The sequence below is a fragment of the Grampus griseus genome (assembly GCF_964374135.1).
Source record: "Grampus griseus genome assembly, chromosome: 1".
Taxonomy (NCBI): Eukaryota; Metazoa; Chordata; class Mammalia; order Artiodactyla; family Delphinidae; genus Grampus; species Grampus griseus.
Window position 1 is genome coordinate 14,425,286 of NC_139017.1, and position 17,810 is coordinate 14,443,095.

Below are 17,810 nucleotides of genomic sequence, written 5' to 3' on the forward strand. Positions count from 1 at the left end.
TAAGAGCAATCCAACTGAAATAAATCACTCGCATTTTCATTGCCACCTACAGACTAGGTTCCTTTGTGGAGCACAAAGTATGACAAGATTGTTGACTGTTTAAGTATCAAATAGCTATCCATTTATTTTTTACTAGGAAATTTGTAATAGTTCAGGGATAACTTCAATAGCAGAGATAATCACTCACTGTAATTACTAGATCACTCTCCCTTACCTCAAATATATCTCATGCATTTGTCAAAAGTTTAATTAAAATGAGATGACTGGAGTAATTAATATCATAGTAAACATAAGACAAACTAATAAAATTGTAATTCTTCTTCTTTCATTCTTTCTGGCTATGGTAAAAGAGGCCATTTCAGTTTTCAGTAATGAGTTTCCTAAAACAGTTTCTATGATATTAAAAGTCTTCTTGATATTTGTCTTAAAGAGGAACAAAATTTGACGTGATGTAAGCTTGACCAGTGCGGAAAAATGACACTATGGTATATGGAACTTAAAGATATTTCCAGTAAGTGAATAAAGCAATTTCTGTCCCAAGTTACTACAAATTCTTTATAAGATTTTATTTTAGCAAACTTTAACTGGCTAACCTAACTCTCTAAACTATTCAAAGACATATATATGTGTATATATACACATATATATGTGATATATACACATATCACTTAGAAATATATACAATCTATTTCAAGTTAAACAAGAATAAATGAATATATATTTAATGTATGCATGCTGAACTATTTATAAATAACATATTAAAAATACAGAGTTCCAAATGGTCCCTTTTAAGATAAACTTATTAAAGCAAAAGCAGTTTGAAATACAGTATGTGTACGAACTTTCTATCTCCCTACTTCTCTAAGAAAGAATGAATAACAGTCAAAACCAAAAAGTCATTGAAAATATAATGTCACTCTCACAAAGCCATTCTTGGGAATCCCGGTTTGTTCTCTTCACCTCTCCCAGAACATATTAAACCATAAGATGCAGTACATAAGAACTATCAAAAGGGAGCACTTTTGAGCCACCAAAATTGTATGTTAACCTAAAAACCACAATCTCCTAAACTACAGACAATGATACTATCTCAGGTATTTTATGTGCTAAAATGATCATTAAAAATTAAGCACCACATATAAGCTGCCATTTAGAATATTAATTTACCTTTGCTAATCATCTTTTTAACTTGAGGCTAAAAGAGTTCACTTACCATTTGGATATTCAGGCTCAGTCCAGGAGATGTTAAAGGAGTGAGGTGAATCCGGGTGCACTCTGGGGGCTGGCACGCCTTCGGGGGCCCTCTCCTCAGTCAGGGCCTGGCTGGCCTCACTCACCGTGCATCCACCCCCGGTGCAAGCCTGGACAGAGAGACAAAAAGAGCACATTTCACTTTGGGGCCCCAAAGTTTAGATGAGCATTGAAGAAAGAGAGTTCACCATAAAGAGTTCCAGATCCTTCAAAATAATGCTCTCTTAACATCCCACCCCCCAAATAAATTTGTTTCATTGCTGAGGTTTGACATTTAATTTGTTTGCTTTTTAGGACACGAGACATCCATCTCCAACGATCAAGCAATAACCCAGAATGAAAGAATATATGGATTATGAATACGTCCTAAGTTAGAGCCTAGAGATGGGGCATATATTGACTGTGTGAATAGCCACGATGAAATTATCCTCACACAAAGGTTCTTCGAATGAATTAAACACACACACACACACACAACTGTGTACACTATATGAGAAAAGTACTAGAGATTGAAGACTACTTCAGGACAAGTGATTCCTAGAAAAAAAAAAGAGCACAGAAAATATAATCGCTACTTACTGTAGCGTGAGCAATACGTTTAAAGTAGAACACAATGTGAAATGGAATAAAACAATATTTCTCATAAATTGACAACAAAGCAGTTGTTGAGTGAACGTTCATTGGCTTTAAGGGTCAAGTCATTTACTTACGTGCCGGGGGAACTGAGCTTCAATACGTGGCCAACAAACTTAAAATGCTCACAGAACCCCCAAATTCCCAAAGGAGGGAGGGTTCCAGAAATGGATTCATGGATATTAGGGATATTCAGAAACTTCTGTGTACATTTCCATCATAAACTGCCAACAATTCCAAATAAATGTTTCAGCATGTGAGGAAAATATCACCCCTACCTAACATATGAGATAAGCACTTCTCCAGGAAATTGAGACATGCACACAGTTTTTCCAGCCTATGTCTGCTAGTAAATATCAGCAATTCTGTCTTTATATAACGCAGCTATTTGAAAACGACGCTAAAGCTTTGCTCAGTACCTCTTTAAGTTACAACTGTAATTTACACAATAAGATGTAAAGATCTTTCAAAAAGCATTACGTTTTACCACGAGCATTAAGAAAATGAAGCGAAATTCTAGGACAATGTAAAAGGCAGGCAGTTATTCAGTTCATTTTCATGGAAGGTAGATATGACTAATAGTAAAACACCGAAAGCCCTCTCTATTTTTTCGGGCCTGTACCAAGCTTTCCAGTTTGATACTGAAGGAATGACCTTTTGATACTTAAAGCAGTTAGTATTCTTTCTCCTAAAGATAGAAGAAAGCTAACTGATTTTAAAGGTATTTTCTTATACTGAAGTATACTACTTGTAAAGTTGCTGCAAAAGAGCTTCAAATTCTTCCCTCTAAGTAACAATAAATGGTCCATAGACTCGGAGATCAATTTTACCTCTTATTGTAAGAAGACAACAGTAACCCATGTCTTCAGGATAATTTCTCAGCGTTAAGCAAGTTTCAGATGGGCTAAACTGTGGCCTGGGCATGAAACTGCATTAAGATTGGGGACCTAATTAACCTCTGCGGGTTTCCTCTAATGCTCAGCTGTGGCATGTGCATATCTCTGTAAGAGATAAACCATACTCCTCCTGAGAACAGAATCTTGGCAAATAAGGAGAAATCAATTGAGCTCCTGATTCGAAGCCCTAGGACATGTTGCTATTAGCCCAAGAAATAACTACCTGAACGTTAAAACAGAAGAATTAAAAAAAAAAAAATTTCCAACGTGCTAAAAGTCCACCAGAAAACGTGGCAGGAAAAGAGGCTGTGTGAGACAGCTGAATTATCGAAGGAAAATGCTCAAAGGAGCATACTTTCCAGTCCTTAGAGACAGATAAATCCATCCACTGGCATTTCATAGACTTTTTTTTCCTTAGGAGGGGAAAAATGTTGCAGCATGTTATGCTGAAACTCAAACCACACTGGGATGTAATTCTAATAGTCTCTTTGTCACTATTGTTTTTCTTATTTGTGGCCTAAGAATTCCCCCCGCCATCTCTCCCAGAGAAATACTGTATGTACTATGTGACATTTCACTATGTATTTTTTAAAACAGAGCGTGAATTAAAATTTACTTCGTTTTGAGAATTTTATGGGATGGGGAATTCTGGAATAAATAAAGACATCCTCTGGTTTGGAAGGACTGTTTGTTGGGGTGTGTCATGGAAGACCCATAAACTAGCAACTTGATAAAAAGCCTTTTAAGGCTCCAAGGAGTTTATGAGAGAATTTTCCTTGTAAATGAACCCGAATTTACAAAGGAGTTGCTGAAACAACAGAATTACCTGCAAGATATTTTATTTTGTTCTTTTTTTCCCACGTTCTTTTTGTATGCATTTAGAGGCGCTAGGTGAGTGGGGTGAGTATCTTAGTTCCTTCAATAAGGTAATAAATGTTCTTAAAGTTGCTTCTGGGTATAGCTTTTATCAATTACAAATATACTGTTTTAAACTGAGGAGTCATACTACCACCCTGAAGTGATGAGTAACCGGTCCAAATAAGAGATTCAATTTTGGTACAGTAAAATGCATAACTAATAAAAGCGTTTATCAATTATTTTTGAAATCATGACTATTAAGAACATCTAAAACTAGCATTCTCTTTTCTAAGAGGTTGTTTTCAGATAAGTAGCGTCTGATGATGTTAAGAATGCCGCATGTTTTTAAAGTATGAAGAAAAAGAACAAGGCCATGTTATCTAGAAATGATCTTTAGAAAATTTAAAGCTCATCAGTTCCAAGAACCTTTCCAGGAAATATACTTAACATTCATCAAGAGGCAAATGTGAATATTTTTAATATGAATTTATCAAACTATCAAAGTAATATGAATATTATCAAACCATACATATCTCGATACCTGTCTTACAAGCTTCCTTATTTAATTGCTGGCTTATTATCTTAACCAGGAGCTACCACACTTTGCAATACCATTTGTTGAGTGGAACAAAATATTATACTGTTTCTTCTAGGACAAAGAGCTCGTATTTTGAACCACACAGTCCCTAACTCTGACATTTTACAGCAAGTTATTTGATTCACGTTGGAAGTCTCAGATTCTTTATGAAATAAATGTACTCAGTGTTCACTCATTCATTCATTCTTTCAAGAACTGTTTGCGAGCTTCCAGTTTCCGGACACCTTGTTTAACTCCGCCGATATATGCAGTCTCTACCCTTTAGGAGTTTCTAATGCAGGCAACAGGGGAAATTACACGAAACCACATGAAGTAACATACCTGCTCCAGTCTGGAGTAAATCACATGGAATGCCCATGTATTTTTCTCTAATGCCTGCCTAAATGCTTTGTTATCTGTATGTTTTGTTCCTTAGCACTTAGCATGCTAAGAGGCAACTCCACGTGGCTGAGAACCTGATCTCCACCTATTAATCTCATGACCTTGAAAGCCAGTTATTATGTTGAAACTGTAAATATACACGAGTTCCTCAATTAACCAAGATGAACCTAAAACGTTCTGGTTCATTAAATTTATGGGTTAACAGAGTTAAAGTAAAAAACCTTTTAGTTGAATACTTCCTGAAGATGTATCAGTGTATTTTCTGCCCTAACAAATACAGTGAAATCAAAAATAATATGAGCAAATTTACTTCCCTAACAAGAGTTGGGACAAAGACTTCCACGTCTTTATGACATCTTGCACCAACATCATTCAGTGGCTGACAGGTCTCCTTCGACTTCACAAAATATTATTTGGGGTCACCTTTTTAGCATCATAGAATTTTAGGGCTCAAAGAGACATTAAAAATCATTTAATTCAAAGTCTTACTTTTAGGCTTGAAGAGCCTAAGACTCAGTGCACTTAAGTGAATGTGTCTTAGGTCATTCAGTTAGTGGCAAAATCTGAATTAAAACTCAAGAGAGCAGACTCCCAATCTAGTGGTATTTATTTTTCAAGGTATTACAGGTTTATAAAACATGGAAGATTCAGGTGGCTTTTCATTGACTGCGCAGAATAGCCTAAAAATCGCCTTGGAAGTAGAAATTTGTCTCCTATCCTCTGCTTCCTTCTAATCCAAACCAAGAGCAACACAATTTCTGTTTAATTTTAGTTGCTTCTAAACCATAGGGACTTTTCTTATTTTGATATCACCACTGTTTTGAAAATAGTGTGGATTTCTGTATTAGCTTTTGAAAAGCAAGTTCATACACTTCTTATATCTTGGGTAATAAAGGTAAGTAATCCAATCGCTGATTCAGAAACCCATCTGCGTGCTGAACACCTAGGCACATGAAGCCAGTTCTGAACAGGATTTTTAACATTGTCTGATTGCCCTTGTTTGATGGTGTCAGGTCAGACAGCAACAGTTGAATGTAGTTTATTTTCTTGTGGTATAATATTTAGAGCATTCAAGAGCATGTTAAGTGAAATGAATGCATACACAGTGTCTACATAAATGTAAATTTATTCATAATCAAGAGCAGAATATTTTCTATGGCATTTATCAAAGCAAATATCCTTATATAGGTATTACTATAAAATGAAGAGTGTGTTTAAAACAAATAGGGACAATCTCATGTTTATATTCAGTTATTTTCAGATGTGCTATTAAACTTAAAAAAGATTATATTTCATCAAAAAACAAAAGGATCTGCTGAGTATAAATTCCACAGTAATATCAAGGTCTTTTAAAAGACCTTTGTGTAAACGTGCTATTTTGCATTAAAAAATGCTATTGCCTGTCTAAACCGTGTTGATTCTAGGGTTTTATTAAGTGACTGTTCTTTTGAGACAGAAGTGTAATGTAAACCAGGGTATAATAATAATCAAGAATATTTGGGGGTCATTTAAACCTTCATTTAAAAATATAAGACCTATATTTTCATACTGCACATTGCTTTTCAAATGAATACAAGCCCCATGGGGAAATAACTTTATTAATCCAAGCATTTTCTAAAAAGCCCTCAACAATTATGACATTCTACAGACAATAAAAAAGAAATAATTTCTGATAATCCCAAATTAGATTTGGAAAAACCTACTGATTCAGATGGTTATTCTATTGTTTGGCATAATATAAAATAAATATGTAGGTATCAGATCAGCAGAATTTTCACTTTGTATTTGAAGTGAGATTTCAGTGTAAATAGCAATACAAGAGAATTTTGTTTTGTTTATTTTTAAGTGAGGCATGGAGAGAAGATGAGACAAAAGAAAGGGAAGCAGCAAGGGGAACGATGGGGACAGAGAAACTGATAAAAGTAAAGTGAACTTACTCCCAGCTTGACGAAGTATTTATTACCAGGGAAAAGGTACTGCAGCACATGATCCTGAAAAAGTTCTGTACTATTATAGATGACATCCCAAATTGTAAAATCATGCGTGTGATTTGAAATATATAGTACATAGCGCTCTAGAATTCCGTTTACTTTTCTTGGTTGTTTCCACCTGGGAATGAAAAAATATAGCATTATTATCATCATACCTTCAAGTCCAATCTGAAATGTGCGGGATTTTTAAAGGACACATATGAACTTGGATTTATGCCACTGTAAAGAAACACACTGAGAGCTCAAAAGTGATTCACTTAAAAAACCCAAGTAGTCATTAAATGTCTATTCTGAATGGTATAAAAATATGACATAGTACCTGCTCTCTAGTTATTTATATTTTTAATTAGCTAATAATACAAAAATGTATGAGTGAGCACTTGATTTTGAGCTTAAGCCATAGAACAAGAATTGGGAAAAGTACTGAGAACTTCTGAGAAATGAGAGGGAGAGATAATTGCATAATTTTCAAGCCATAATTGTCTTGAGAAATGCAGCAATCTAACATAGAGGTAATATGCAACTATAGAAGAAAAGCTGAGATTGGAAAGGCTGAAGTACTCAGATAAGACTTCTTGAATGAGGTGACACACTGCCTGGATACATACGATTGTATACTTGATAGATGGATGGGAATTGGTAGGCAGAAGGAAAAATACTCCAGATGAGGGTTACAAAGTGTCAGTGGGAATGAGTAGGACAAGTCATGGAACAGACAGAAATTGGTAAATTGAGAAATAATTATCATAGTGGGAAATCTTTTAAGGTAAATAAAGTGGGCTCAGCTTGGGACGCTGTGAAAGCCAATGGAAGAGTATAGACCTGGAACAATGGGATATAAATCACAGTGTTTTTCAGCTTAAATGAATATCATAATTTCTTCAGTTCAAACTCTTTTACCGATGAGAAAACAGAGACCAAGAGCAATGAAAGTAAACAAGTATTAGCTAGTGGGAAGAGAGGTCTATTGAGTTTTAATTCACTACTGCAATATACCTTGTACCTCACGTATTAGCAAATGGATCAGTAATATCAAAAATAATCTGAACGTGCCAATATGCGAAAGCTTCTTTCTGACTTCAAATGCTGGGGAACAAGATAGTCTTAGTTTGTAATCAAAAAGAAGAAATATGGGCTTCCCTGGTGGCGCAGTGGTTGAGAGTCCGCCTGCCGATGCAGGGGACACGGGTTCGTGCCCCGGTCCGGGAAGATCCCACATGCCGTGGAGCGGCTGGGCCCGTGAGCCATGGCCGCTAAGCCTGCATGTCTGGAGCCTGTGCTCCGCAACGGGAGAGGCCACAGCAGGGAGAGGCCACAGCATTGAGAGGCCCGCATACCGCAAAAAAAAAAAGAAGAAATATAATTGTGCTCTCTAATTCCAAAACATTGCAAATAATGCCTCACATATAAAAAGCCCAAGGTAAGTAAGTGGTCAGTTTTTCCCTTATTGAAGTTTGCACAGAATCTGCATACATGTGTAGCTCAGCCTGATTGCATAAAGACAAAATGGAAATTAAGTTGGCAAGTGATAATCAAAGGTTCCCAGAACCACTGAACTAATCACCTCTATGCATTTAATCACAATAAAATTAATTTTATGTCACAAACCCTTCCCTTGATTGAACTCACTGGGATTCTTGCATGAACCAGTGTGTGACAGTGACAACATTTCTACTTACTGTACGGATATAGTTCTAGAATCCAGGACGGTCAGAATTGGGGGATCCACATGGTCTGGTGGCAGCTGTGCCGTGTACAGTATGACCACGGAACTGTTTGTACATCCCACACATGTGCAAGCACTGAGTAGAAACTGGTGGGGCGTAAAGGCCACTAAATCTAGGGGGTGGAGGAAACAAGAATGTATTTACCGTCATAATTTTGATTCAGGAGATCTCACTTATTCTCTACTTTCCTACTTCTTAGAACTGTTAAAGTTTAAAATAAGAATCAATAGACATACAAATCAATAGCAATAAAATATAGGCTGTTTTATCCTTTAAACATACTATGGTCAGTTGTAAATAGAGAAGTGTCAGTCAAACTTTTTCTTTGAACAAATTTGGCTGTTTTCTTGATTGTCTGTGACCAGGTAAATCATTTTCTGAGTTTAGAGTTAGTTCAAGGGCTCTGTTCAAAAATAAATGAGACATTTAAATTATTTTAAAGACATATTTGAAGACAACAGGTCTGGCTTTTGAAATGCAAATAGATAGCTTATAAGAGTGACTTTGCTCTTGTAATTCCTTTTGTTGAATTTTTTTCTTCTCCTGTCCACCTGACCAACTACGTATTATTTGACCTTCAAGTTGTCCAGGCTCAGTGCAAATGACAATTTCTTTCTTAAGATTTCCCAAACGCACTGGGCCGTGACCCCTGGCACAAGGTGGAGCTATCATCCTCTCCTTTGTCTCCCAGGGTTTCGCACATGCTTTAGCATAGCGCTTACAACCCTGTGTCATAATGATTTGTTTCCATGACTATCTGATCCATCAGACTGGACACTGTAAAGGAAGCAATGGTGCTATATTCATTTCGCATCCTCAATACCTAGCACAATGTCTGGAGCACTGTAGGTTCGAATATATGTTTGAATAAATGAAGAAAGAATTAATGAATGAGATGATCTAGATATAGTTGAGCTAGGTATAGTTGATCAAGAGAGTGGGTTAGTACCCTAGCCAGCATAATCTCTCCCTCCCCTGAACTTCCCTGGTACTTTATACCTGTCTGCCTCTCTAATGGATACCATATTCCCTTGTGTTAAAAGAAACTAATCTGTAATTTACTAATTTAATTCTAAAATACCCCAAACACTCCTTTTATAAAGGTACACAATAATTAGTTTGTTGAATGAATCTAAGCGAAGTTCAGTCAACTTTACCAAGATTTAAACATCAGTCACATTTTTATACTACTAGAAATAATCATTATTTTCTGGAATACTTTTGAAATAAGGTAGTTACAATGTAAGCAACACATCTTCTTTAAAGATCATTAACCTTGAACCATTACAATTTCATGTTTAAAAGATGAATGAAATGCAGCCTAATTCAGGGAAATAGATACTGCATTGCACTGACAGCAAAAGTAAACTGGGAAGAGAACACTTTGATTTTCATGCAAAGTATAATCAATTGGTTAAACATGTAGGCCATCAGAAGAAAGGCAAAAACATTTTTTACACTAAATATAGTTACTCTAGAACAAAAGGTGATTATCAAGAAGAGACTTGCAATGCTTTGATTAAGGCTTGTTTGCTTCACAACTTTATCCTACAAGTACTTGATGGTATCAAGTTAAGGGGGGGCACCCTCAGGCAATGGGGTCAGAAGATAAGTTATAAGGACACTTTGAAGTTGGTGTTAAAACTTTGGGCTTGCCAGGGACTTCTGAGAGATGGCAGGAACAGCTATGCCCTGTGTGCACAAATTAGACAGAACTGGGGTACTTTCATTTGGAGAAACATTCTATGAAACTTATAAAGTTAAAAATCAAGAGAACAGTGGCCTCAGATGCTACAAAGAGAGCAAACTATTATTTACTGTGGGATAACTTCAGGCACAAAACATGTCCTACTAGCAGGTCCAATCTTGGCCAAAACTATAATGTGTTAATATGCTAACATGTTATATCTGTCATTTCCCTGTTTTCGTCATCTTCTCCTTCTGATTCTCAGAAACTTGGTGACCATAGCCTCTCGTCCCTCCCACTTGTCTGAATTCCTTGCATTCCTGAGAAAGGGAAGCTGGGGATTTGACTCAAAAGCCAGTTTCAGGAGCAAAACCAAGGAGGACACAGAGCCTAGGGGAAAGGGGGAATCCCAGATGGGTAAGTCAGTGCAACTAGGGAAAAGCTGTAGTATTTGAATATGAGAATACAACAATCTTCTCTGAAAGGACATGCCCCAGCAAGAAATTGTATTCCATGGGGCTGATTCCAAGTGACTTTGGAATATTTTACATGAGAATCTCTCCCAGCCATACCAGAGTGTCTTGGTCAGCTGCAAACCTGACTGGATGCTACAATGCTCTTTTGCCAGTGAACTCTTTGTGGTGGGCAGTTTTCTTGCTTTCTTGCATTCTAGCTTGTGGAGGCAGGGATCTGGCTACCTAATTTGCAGGTGGTGAAGAAGTCGTAGCGTTCAAAGGTGGCCTGAGCCTTACCCGTATGTGGGGCAGACTTGCGTATCTGGGAGTCCTTAGTTATCTTGAGCTGGTGGGGTCAGAAAGCATCATCATAGTATCACCATACCAAGTATCTCCTTATCATAGAATGCCCCATTCTCTTTTACACTACAGCCTCCATGCTTTGAAGGTGACCTTAATCAAGGAACTCCTAAACTCACGCAGAATATCTACTCCTAAACTCACCCAGAATGGGAGTATCTTCCTGTATTAGTTCCAGGATTACTGTCTGTGCCGGGATTCTACTCTGAAAAAATAAGCTCCTCCATAGATTGGGAAGCATCCATGTATATGACAGTCAGGACTGGGGGAGACCAGGATGAGGAAGTGAGCATGCTTAGAAGGGCCATGTTGCTAGAGAGCGCCGGTATGACTGGTGACCCAGGATTGAAGTAGAAAATACCAAATCTTGTCAAGTCCTCCATTCATAGTTAGGGTTTACCCCAGACTACTTATGGGTGAGCAAGTTGTTGCATTTTCGGATATACAGAGTGAAGTAAGCCAGAAAGAGAAAAACAAATATCATATATTAATGCATATGTGTGGAATCTAGAAAAATGGTACAGATGAACCTACTTCCAGGGCAGGAATAGAGATGCAGACGTAGAAAACAGACATGTGGACGTGGCGGGGAAGGGGAGGGTGGAATGAATTGGAGATTAGGACTGACATATATACATCACCATGTGTAAAATAGATAGCCAGTGGGAACCACTATAAGGCACAGGAAGCTCAGCTCGGTGCTCTGTGACAACCTACATGGGTGGGATAGGGGATGGGTGGGATAGGGGTGGGGTGGGAGGGAGGTCCGAGAGGGAGGGGATATATGTATACATATAGCTGATTCACTTCAACGTACAGCAGAAACCAACACAACATTGTAAAACCATTATACGCCAATAAAAAAAATGGCTTTAAATTGAATGTTGACCAGGGTTTAAGGCTGTTCCTGCTATAAAATATGAAAAGTGCCACAGAAAACAAAGAACAGAGAGAGAAGAATCAGGAGTGCTCAGTAATTTTAAAGGCGAGAGTCAGCGGTGTTAACTAATTTATTGTCATAATCATTTTGCAATACCTGTAAGTCAAGCCATTATGCTGTATACCTTAAACTCATGAAGTACTGTATATCAAGTATATGTCAATAAAACTGAAAGAAAAAGAAAGGCAAGAAACAGTGGAGGCCACAGCAGCAAGATGATATTTTTGGCAAAGACTTGGAAGGAGTGAGGGTAAAAGTTGTGGGGATTTTAAGCAAAGGACCATTCCAGGAGAGGAAACAAGGAGAGCAAAGACTTGAAAGGAGGAACATCCCCAGAATGGACATGGCAAGGAGGCCAGTGAGGCTGGAGCAGAGGCAGAAAGAAGAGATGACATCAGACAATTAATAAGGGACCTGATCACATGAGCCTTATAAGTCTTTGTATGGATTTTGGGTTTTAATCTGAGATAACCTTCTTAGGAAGCCACGAGAAGATTTTGAACAGAGCAGTCAGATATAGATTTCGTGAATATCACTCTGGGTGCTGGGTATAGATTACAGTGAGCAAAGAGCATATACATTCTTAGTGTACAAAAACGCAACTGCATTTTATATACTGATTTTGTATCATGCAACTTTATTGAATTCGTTTACTAGTTCTAATAGTTTTTTGGTGGCATCTTCAGGATTTTCTACATATAGTAGCATGTCATCTGCAAACATAGACAATTTTACTTCTTGCCTTCTAAGATGCCTTTTATTTATTTTTCTTGATTTCTTTGGCTAAGACTTCCAGTACTATGTTGAATAAAAGTGGTGACAGTGTGCATCTTTGTCTTGTTCTGATCTTAGAGGAAATGCTTTCACTTCTCACCATGGAGTATGATGTTAGTCTTGAATTTGTCATATATAGCCTTTATTATGTTGAGGAATATATCTTCTATACCCAATTTGTTGATAGTTTTTGTCTTGTTGAATTTTGCCAAATTTTTTTTGCATCTATTGAGATGATCATGTGATTTTTATTTTTTATTTTATTAATGTGGTGTATAACATTTATTGATTTGCATATATTTTGAACTGTCTTTGAATCCCAGGGATCAATCCCACGTGATCATGGTGTATGATTCTTTTAATGTGCTGTTGAATTTGGTTTTCTACTCTTTCGTTGAAAATTTTTGCATCTATACATCAGGAGTATTGGCCTATAATTTTCTTTTCCTGTAGTGTCCTTATTTGGCTTTGGTTATCAAGGTAATGCTGGTCTCGTAAAATGAGCTTGGGAGTGTTCCCATCTCTTCAATTTTTGGAAGAGTTTGAGAAAGACTGGTGTTAATTCTTCTCTAAATGTACAATTCACCAGGAAAATCATCTGGCCCTGAGCTTCTCTTTATTGCAAGGTTTTTGATTACTGTTTCAATCTTCTTACTAGTAATTGGTCTGTTCGAATCTTCTGTTTCTTCATGATTCAGTCTTGGTAAATTATATGTTTCTAAGTTATATGTTTCATCTATTTCTTCTAAGATGTCCAATTTGTTGGTGTATAATTGTTTATAGTAGTCTCTTATGATCCTTTACATTTCTTTGGTATTACTTGTAATATCTCCTCTTTCATTTCTGATATTTCTTCTTTTTTTATTAGTTAGTCTAGCTAAAAGTGTGTCAATTTTGTTTCTCTTTTCATAAAAGCAGCTCTAGGTTTTGTTGATCTTTTCTACTGTTTTTTAATCTCTTTTATTTTTATTTATTTATTTATGCTCTAATCTTTTATCTTTCCTTCCTTCTGCTAACTTTGGGCTTAGTTTGTCCTTGTTTTTCTAGTTGTTTAAGGTGTCAAGGGAGGTTGTTTATTTATGATAGTTCTTTTTTCTTAATGTAGGCATTTATCACTATAAACTTCCTTTTCAGAACTGCTTTTGCTGCATCCCATAAATTTGGTAGATGTATTTTCATTTTCATCAGTTTTGAGATTTTATTTGATTTCCCTTTTGATTTCTTCTTTGACTCATTGGTTGTTCAGGAGTGTATTGTTTAATTTCCACACACTTGTGAAGTTTTCAGTTTTTCTCCTGTTATTGATTTCTAGATTCATACCATTTTGGAGAGGAAGGACATTTGGTATGATTTCAGTCTTCTTACATCTTCTAAGGCTTGTTTTGTGACTTAACATATGCTCTATCCAGGAGAATGTGCACTCGATAAGAATGTATATTCTGCTGCCGTTGGGAGGAATGTTCTGGATATGTCTATTTGGCTTATTTGGTTTAAAGTGAAGTGCATGTCCAATATTTTTCTTTTGATTTTCTGTCTAGCTGGTGTATCCATTGTTGAAAGTGGATTATTGCAGTCCTTTACTATTATTGTACTACTGTCTATTTCTCCCTTCAGATCTGTTAGTGTTTGCTTAATGTATTTATGTGCTCTTATGTTGGGTGCATATTTAATCATAATTGTTAATATTCTGTTGATGGATTGACCCTTTGTCATTGTATAATGACCCTGTCTCTTGTTACTGTTTTTGACTTAAAGTCCATTATGTGTGATATTGATATTATTTGTCTGGTATTGTCTGATATTCTCTGATAGCTATTCCTGCTGTCTTTAGATTTCCATTTGCACGGAATACCTTTTCCCATCCCTTCACTTTCACTCTATGTGTATTGATGTGTATCCTTAAAGTTGAAGTGAATCCCTTGTAGGCAGCATATAGTAGGATCTTGTTTTTTAATCCATTCAGCCACTCTATTCCATTTAGTTAATTATTGATAGGTAAAGACCTACTAATACTATCTTATTAACTGTTTTCTGGCTGTTTTATAGTTCCCTTATTCCTTTCTTCCCCTTTTGCTGCCTTTCTTTGGGAGATAATGATTTTCTACAGTGGTATTCTTTGATTCTCTTCTCCTTAACTATTGTGTATCTACTTGTGTATTTTTGCTTTGTAGTTACCATGAGGCTTACATAAGACATCTCATGACAGTCTCTTTTAAGTTAATAACAAGTTAACTTCAATCACATACAAAAACTCTACCCTTTTATTACCCACCCATATTTTGTTTCTGATGTCTTAATTTACCTTTTTTTTTTTTTTTTTTGCAGTACGCGGGCCCCTCACTGTTGTGGCCTCTCCTGTTGCGGGGCTCTGGACGCACAGGCTCAGCGGCCATGGCTCACAGGCCCAGCCGCTCCGTGGCATGTGGGATCTTCCCGGACCAGGGCACGAACCCGTGTCCCCTGCACCGGCAGGCGGACTCTCAACCACTGCGCCACCAGGGAAGCCCTACCTCTTTTTATATCGTGTATCCATTAAGAAATTATTGTAGCTATAGTTATTTTTTAAACTTTTGATATTTAAACCTTTATATTAGGGTTAAATGATTAATGCACCACCATATCACAGTATTAGGGTATTCTCAATTTGACTATATACTCACCTATACCAGTATGTTTTATATTTTCATATATTTTCATGTTACTAGTTAGCAGTTTTCCATTTCAACTTGAAGAACTCCTTTCATCATTTCTTATAAGGCAGGTCTAGTAATGATCAACTCCAGTTTTTGTTTGTTTGTGGAAGTTTTTGTGCCCTTCATTCCAGAAAGACAACTGTGCTGGCAAAAATATTCTTGGTCAGCATTTTATTTTTCTTTCAACACTTTGATTATATCATCCAACTCTCTCTTTACCTATAAGGTTACTGCTTAGAAATCCACTGATAGACCTATGGAAGTTCCTTTATTTGTGAGAAATTTTTCCTCTTTTTGCTTTTAAAATTCTTTGTCTTTGATTTTAGACAGTTTTATTTATAATGTCTCAGAGAAGATCATTTTGGATTGAATACTTGGGGTGACTTATTACCTTCATAAACTTCTATGTTCTAATCTCTCCCCAGATTTGGGAAGTTCTCAGCTATCATTTCTTTTAATAAGCTTTCTGCCCCTTTCTCCCTCTCTTCTCTTTCTAGGACTCCAGTGATGTGTAAATTGATTCTTTTAATGGTATCCCATAATTCATGTGAGCTTTCTTCACTCTCTTTCATTCCTTTTTTGCTCCTCTGACTAGATGATTTCCAATGACCTGTCTTCTAGTTCACGAATTCTTCTGCTTGGTTGAGTCTGCTCTTGAATCTCTCTATTGAATTTTTCAGTTGAGTCATTACATTCTTCAACTTTAGGAATTCTGTTCATTTGTTGTTGTTGTTGTTTTAATGATTTCTATTTCTTTGCTGAGCTTTCTATTCTGTTTATCTAATTTCATTTAGTTTTCTATCTTTGTTTTCTTGTAGTTCATTCTATTTCCTTAAGAGGATTATCCTGAACTCTTTGTCAGACAGTTCATAGGTCTCCATTTATTTAGGGTTAGTCATTAGAGTTTTATTAGTTTTCTTTGGTGGTGTCATATTTCCTTGATTATTCATGATCCTTATGGATCACGGTGTCTGCTCATTGAAGGAAGTAGGCATCTCTTAATTACCTAGGACCAGCCTAATGCCTGGATCCACTGGGGCAGGCCTGGCACTTGAGTCTGTGGTGATGGCCCTGGGACCTGTATCTATGTGAGCTGACATGGATCCTGGTTCCAGGGGGCCAACCAGGTGCCATGAACTACTGGGTGGGCCCATCATCTGGGTCTGTAGCAGCTGATCCAATATTTGGATATTCCACGAGCCTGGTACTGTGAGAGCAGACCTGGAGCCCGATGGCATGAGGGTTGGCTTGGAGCTAGGGAAAGCCTGGATCTGGAACTACATGAATCAGCCTGTGACCTGGGGCCTCAGGAGCTGGCTCGTACTTGTTGGGAGCTGGTTTTGCACATGGTCAGGCCAAGGGCCTGGGTATGTGTGCTGGAGCTGGACTTAAAACTGGGGCTGTAAAGGCTGGGCCTGGTAAACGGGATCTGCTTGGGACCACTGGAGCTGGCTAGCATATGCGTGGACCAGTGGCCTGGTTTCCTGTTGGACTGCTGAGAGCCTGGAGCTAGGGAAGACATCTGGAACTGGAGGAGTCACCTGGGGCCACTGGAGCCTGGTGCAGGGTTGAGCTGGGGCCTTGGGTTTGCAGGGGCCTGCTAGGAACCTGGTGTTGTAGAAATTGCCTAGTGCTACAAAACCTGCTTGGGGCTACTGGAGCCAGAAGGTGCAGGGTAAATCAGGGGCCTGGATTCATGGGAGTACACATGGAGCTACCTGGGGCCTTAGGAGTCAGCCTGGTGCTGGGACAGACCAGATCTAGGATCTGTGGTGAAGTCAGATGCTCACTTTACTCTCCTTCTCCCATGGGGAGAGTGTCTCTCTCCATGCTGGGCTGCTTGGGCTTGGGGGAGGAGGGATGGGGATAATATGAATCTATCTTTCTTGCCCTCCCCAATGCATCTTTCTTATTTCTGTGCTTCACCCATGTGCTATAACCCCTAACCGGGAATTCTTGGCTCTTATGAAGGTATTTCTGTGTGTGGATAGTTGTGATATTTCTTGCAGGGGGAAAGGCAAGAAAGCCCTGTGCCACCATTTTGCTAACATCACTTCAAGAGGATCTCTGGATATGTTTTAAAGGCAAAGGTATTAGGATTCCTCAGTGCATTGTAGGTAGAGGGCAAGAAAGAAGAGTCAAAGTTGACTCCAAGTCTTGTGGCTTGAGCAAAGACAAGGACAAAGTAACCATTTATTGGGTTGAAGAACAAATACAAAACAGGTTTTGAAGGGGAAGATTAAAAAGTCATGTTTTATGGAGCTGAAGGAATCAGGCTTACTGACTTCAGACTATACTACAAAGCCACAGTAATCAAAACAGTATGGTACTGGCATAAAAAGAGACACATAGCTCAATGGAACAGGACAGAAAGCCCAGAAACAAACCTACACACCTATGGTCAATTAATCTATGACAAAGGAGGCAAGAATATACAATGGAGAAAAGACAGTCTCTTCAATAAGTGGTGCTGGAAAAACTGGACAGCTACATGAATGAAATTAGAACATACTCTAACACCATATACAAAAATAAACTCAAAATGGACAAACTATCTAAATGTAAG

General features: G+C 37.6%; 1 protein-coding gene across 1 annotated transcript in view; it reads right to left on the reverse strand.

The window, feature by feature from the left end:
* Nucleotides 1-17,810, reverse strand: part of USH2A (usherin) — a gene marked incomplete at its 5' end in the record, with an annotated part of 770,156 nt that overhangs the window by 377,412 nt on the left and 374,934 nt on the right. Inside the window, 3 exons of the mRNA XM_082666701.1 lie at nt 1,214-1,361; nt 6,555-6,726; nt 8,288-8,447. Coding sequence (XP_082522827.1) covers nt 1,214-1,361; nt 6,555-6,726; nt 8,288-8,447 — 480 coding nt within the window. The remainder of the gene's footprint in view (nt 1-1,213; nt 1,362-6,554; nt 6,727-8,287; nt 8,448-17,810) is intronic.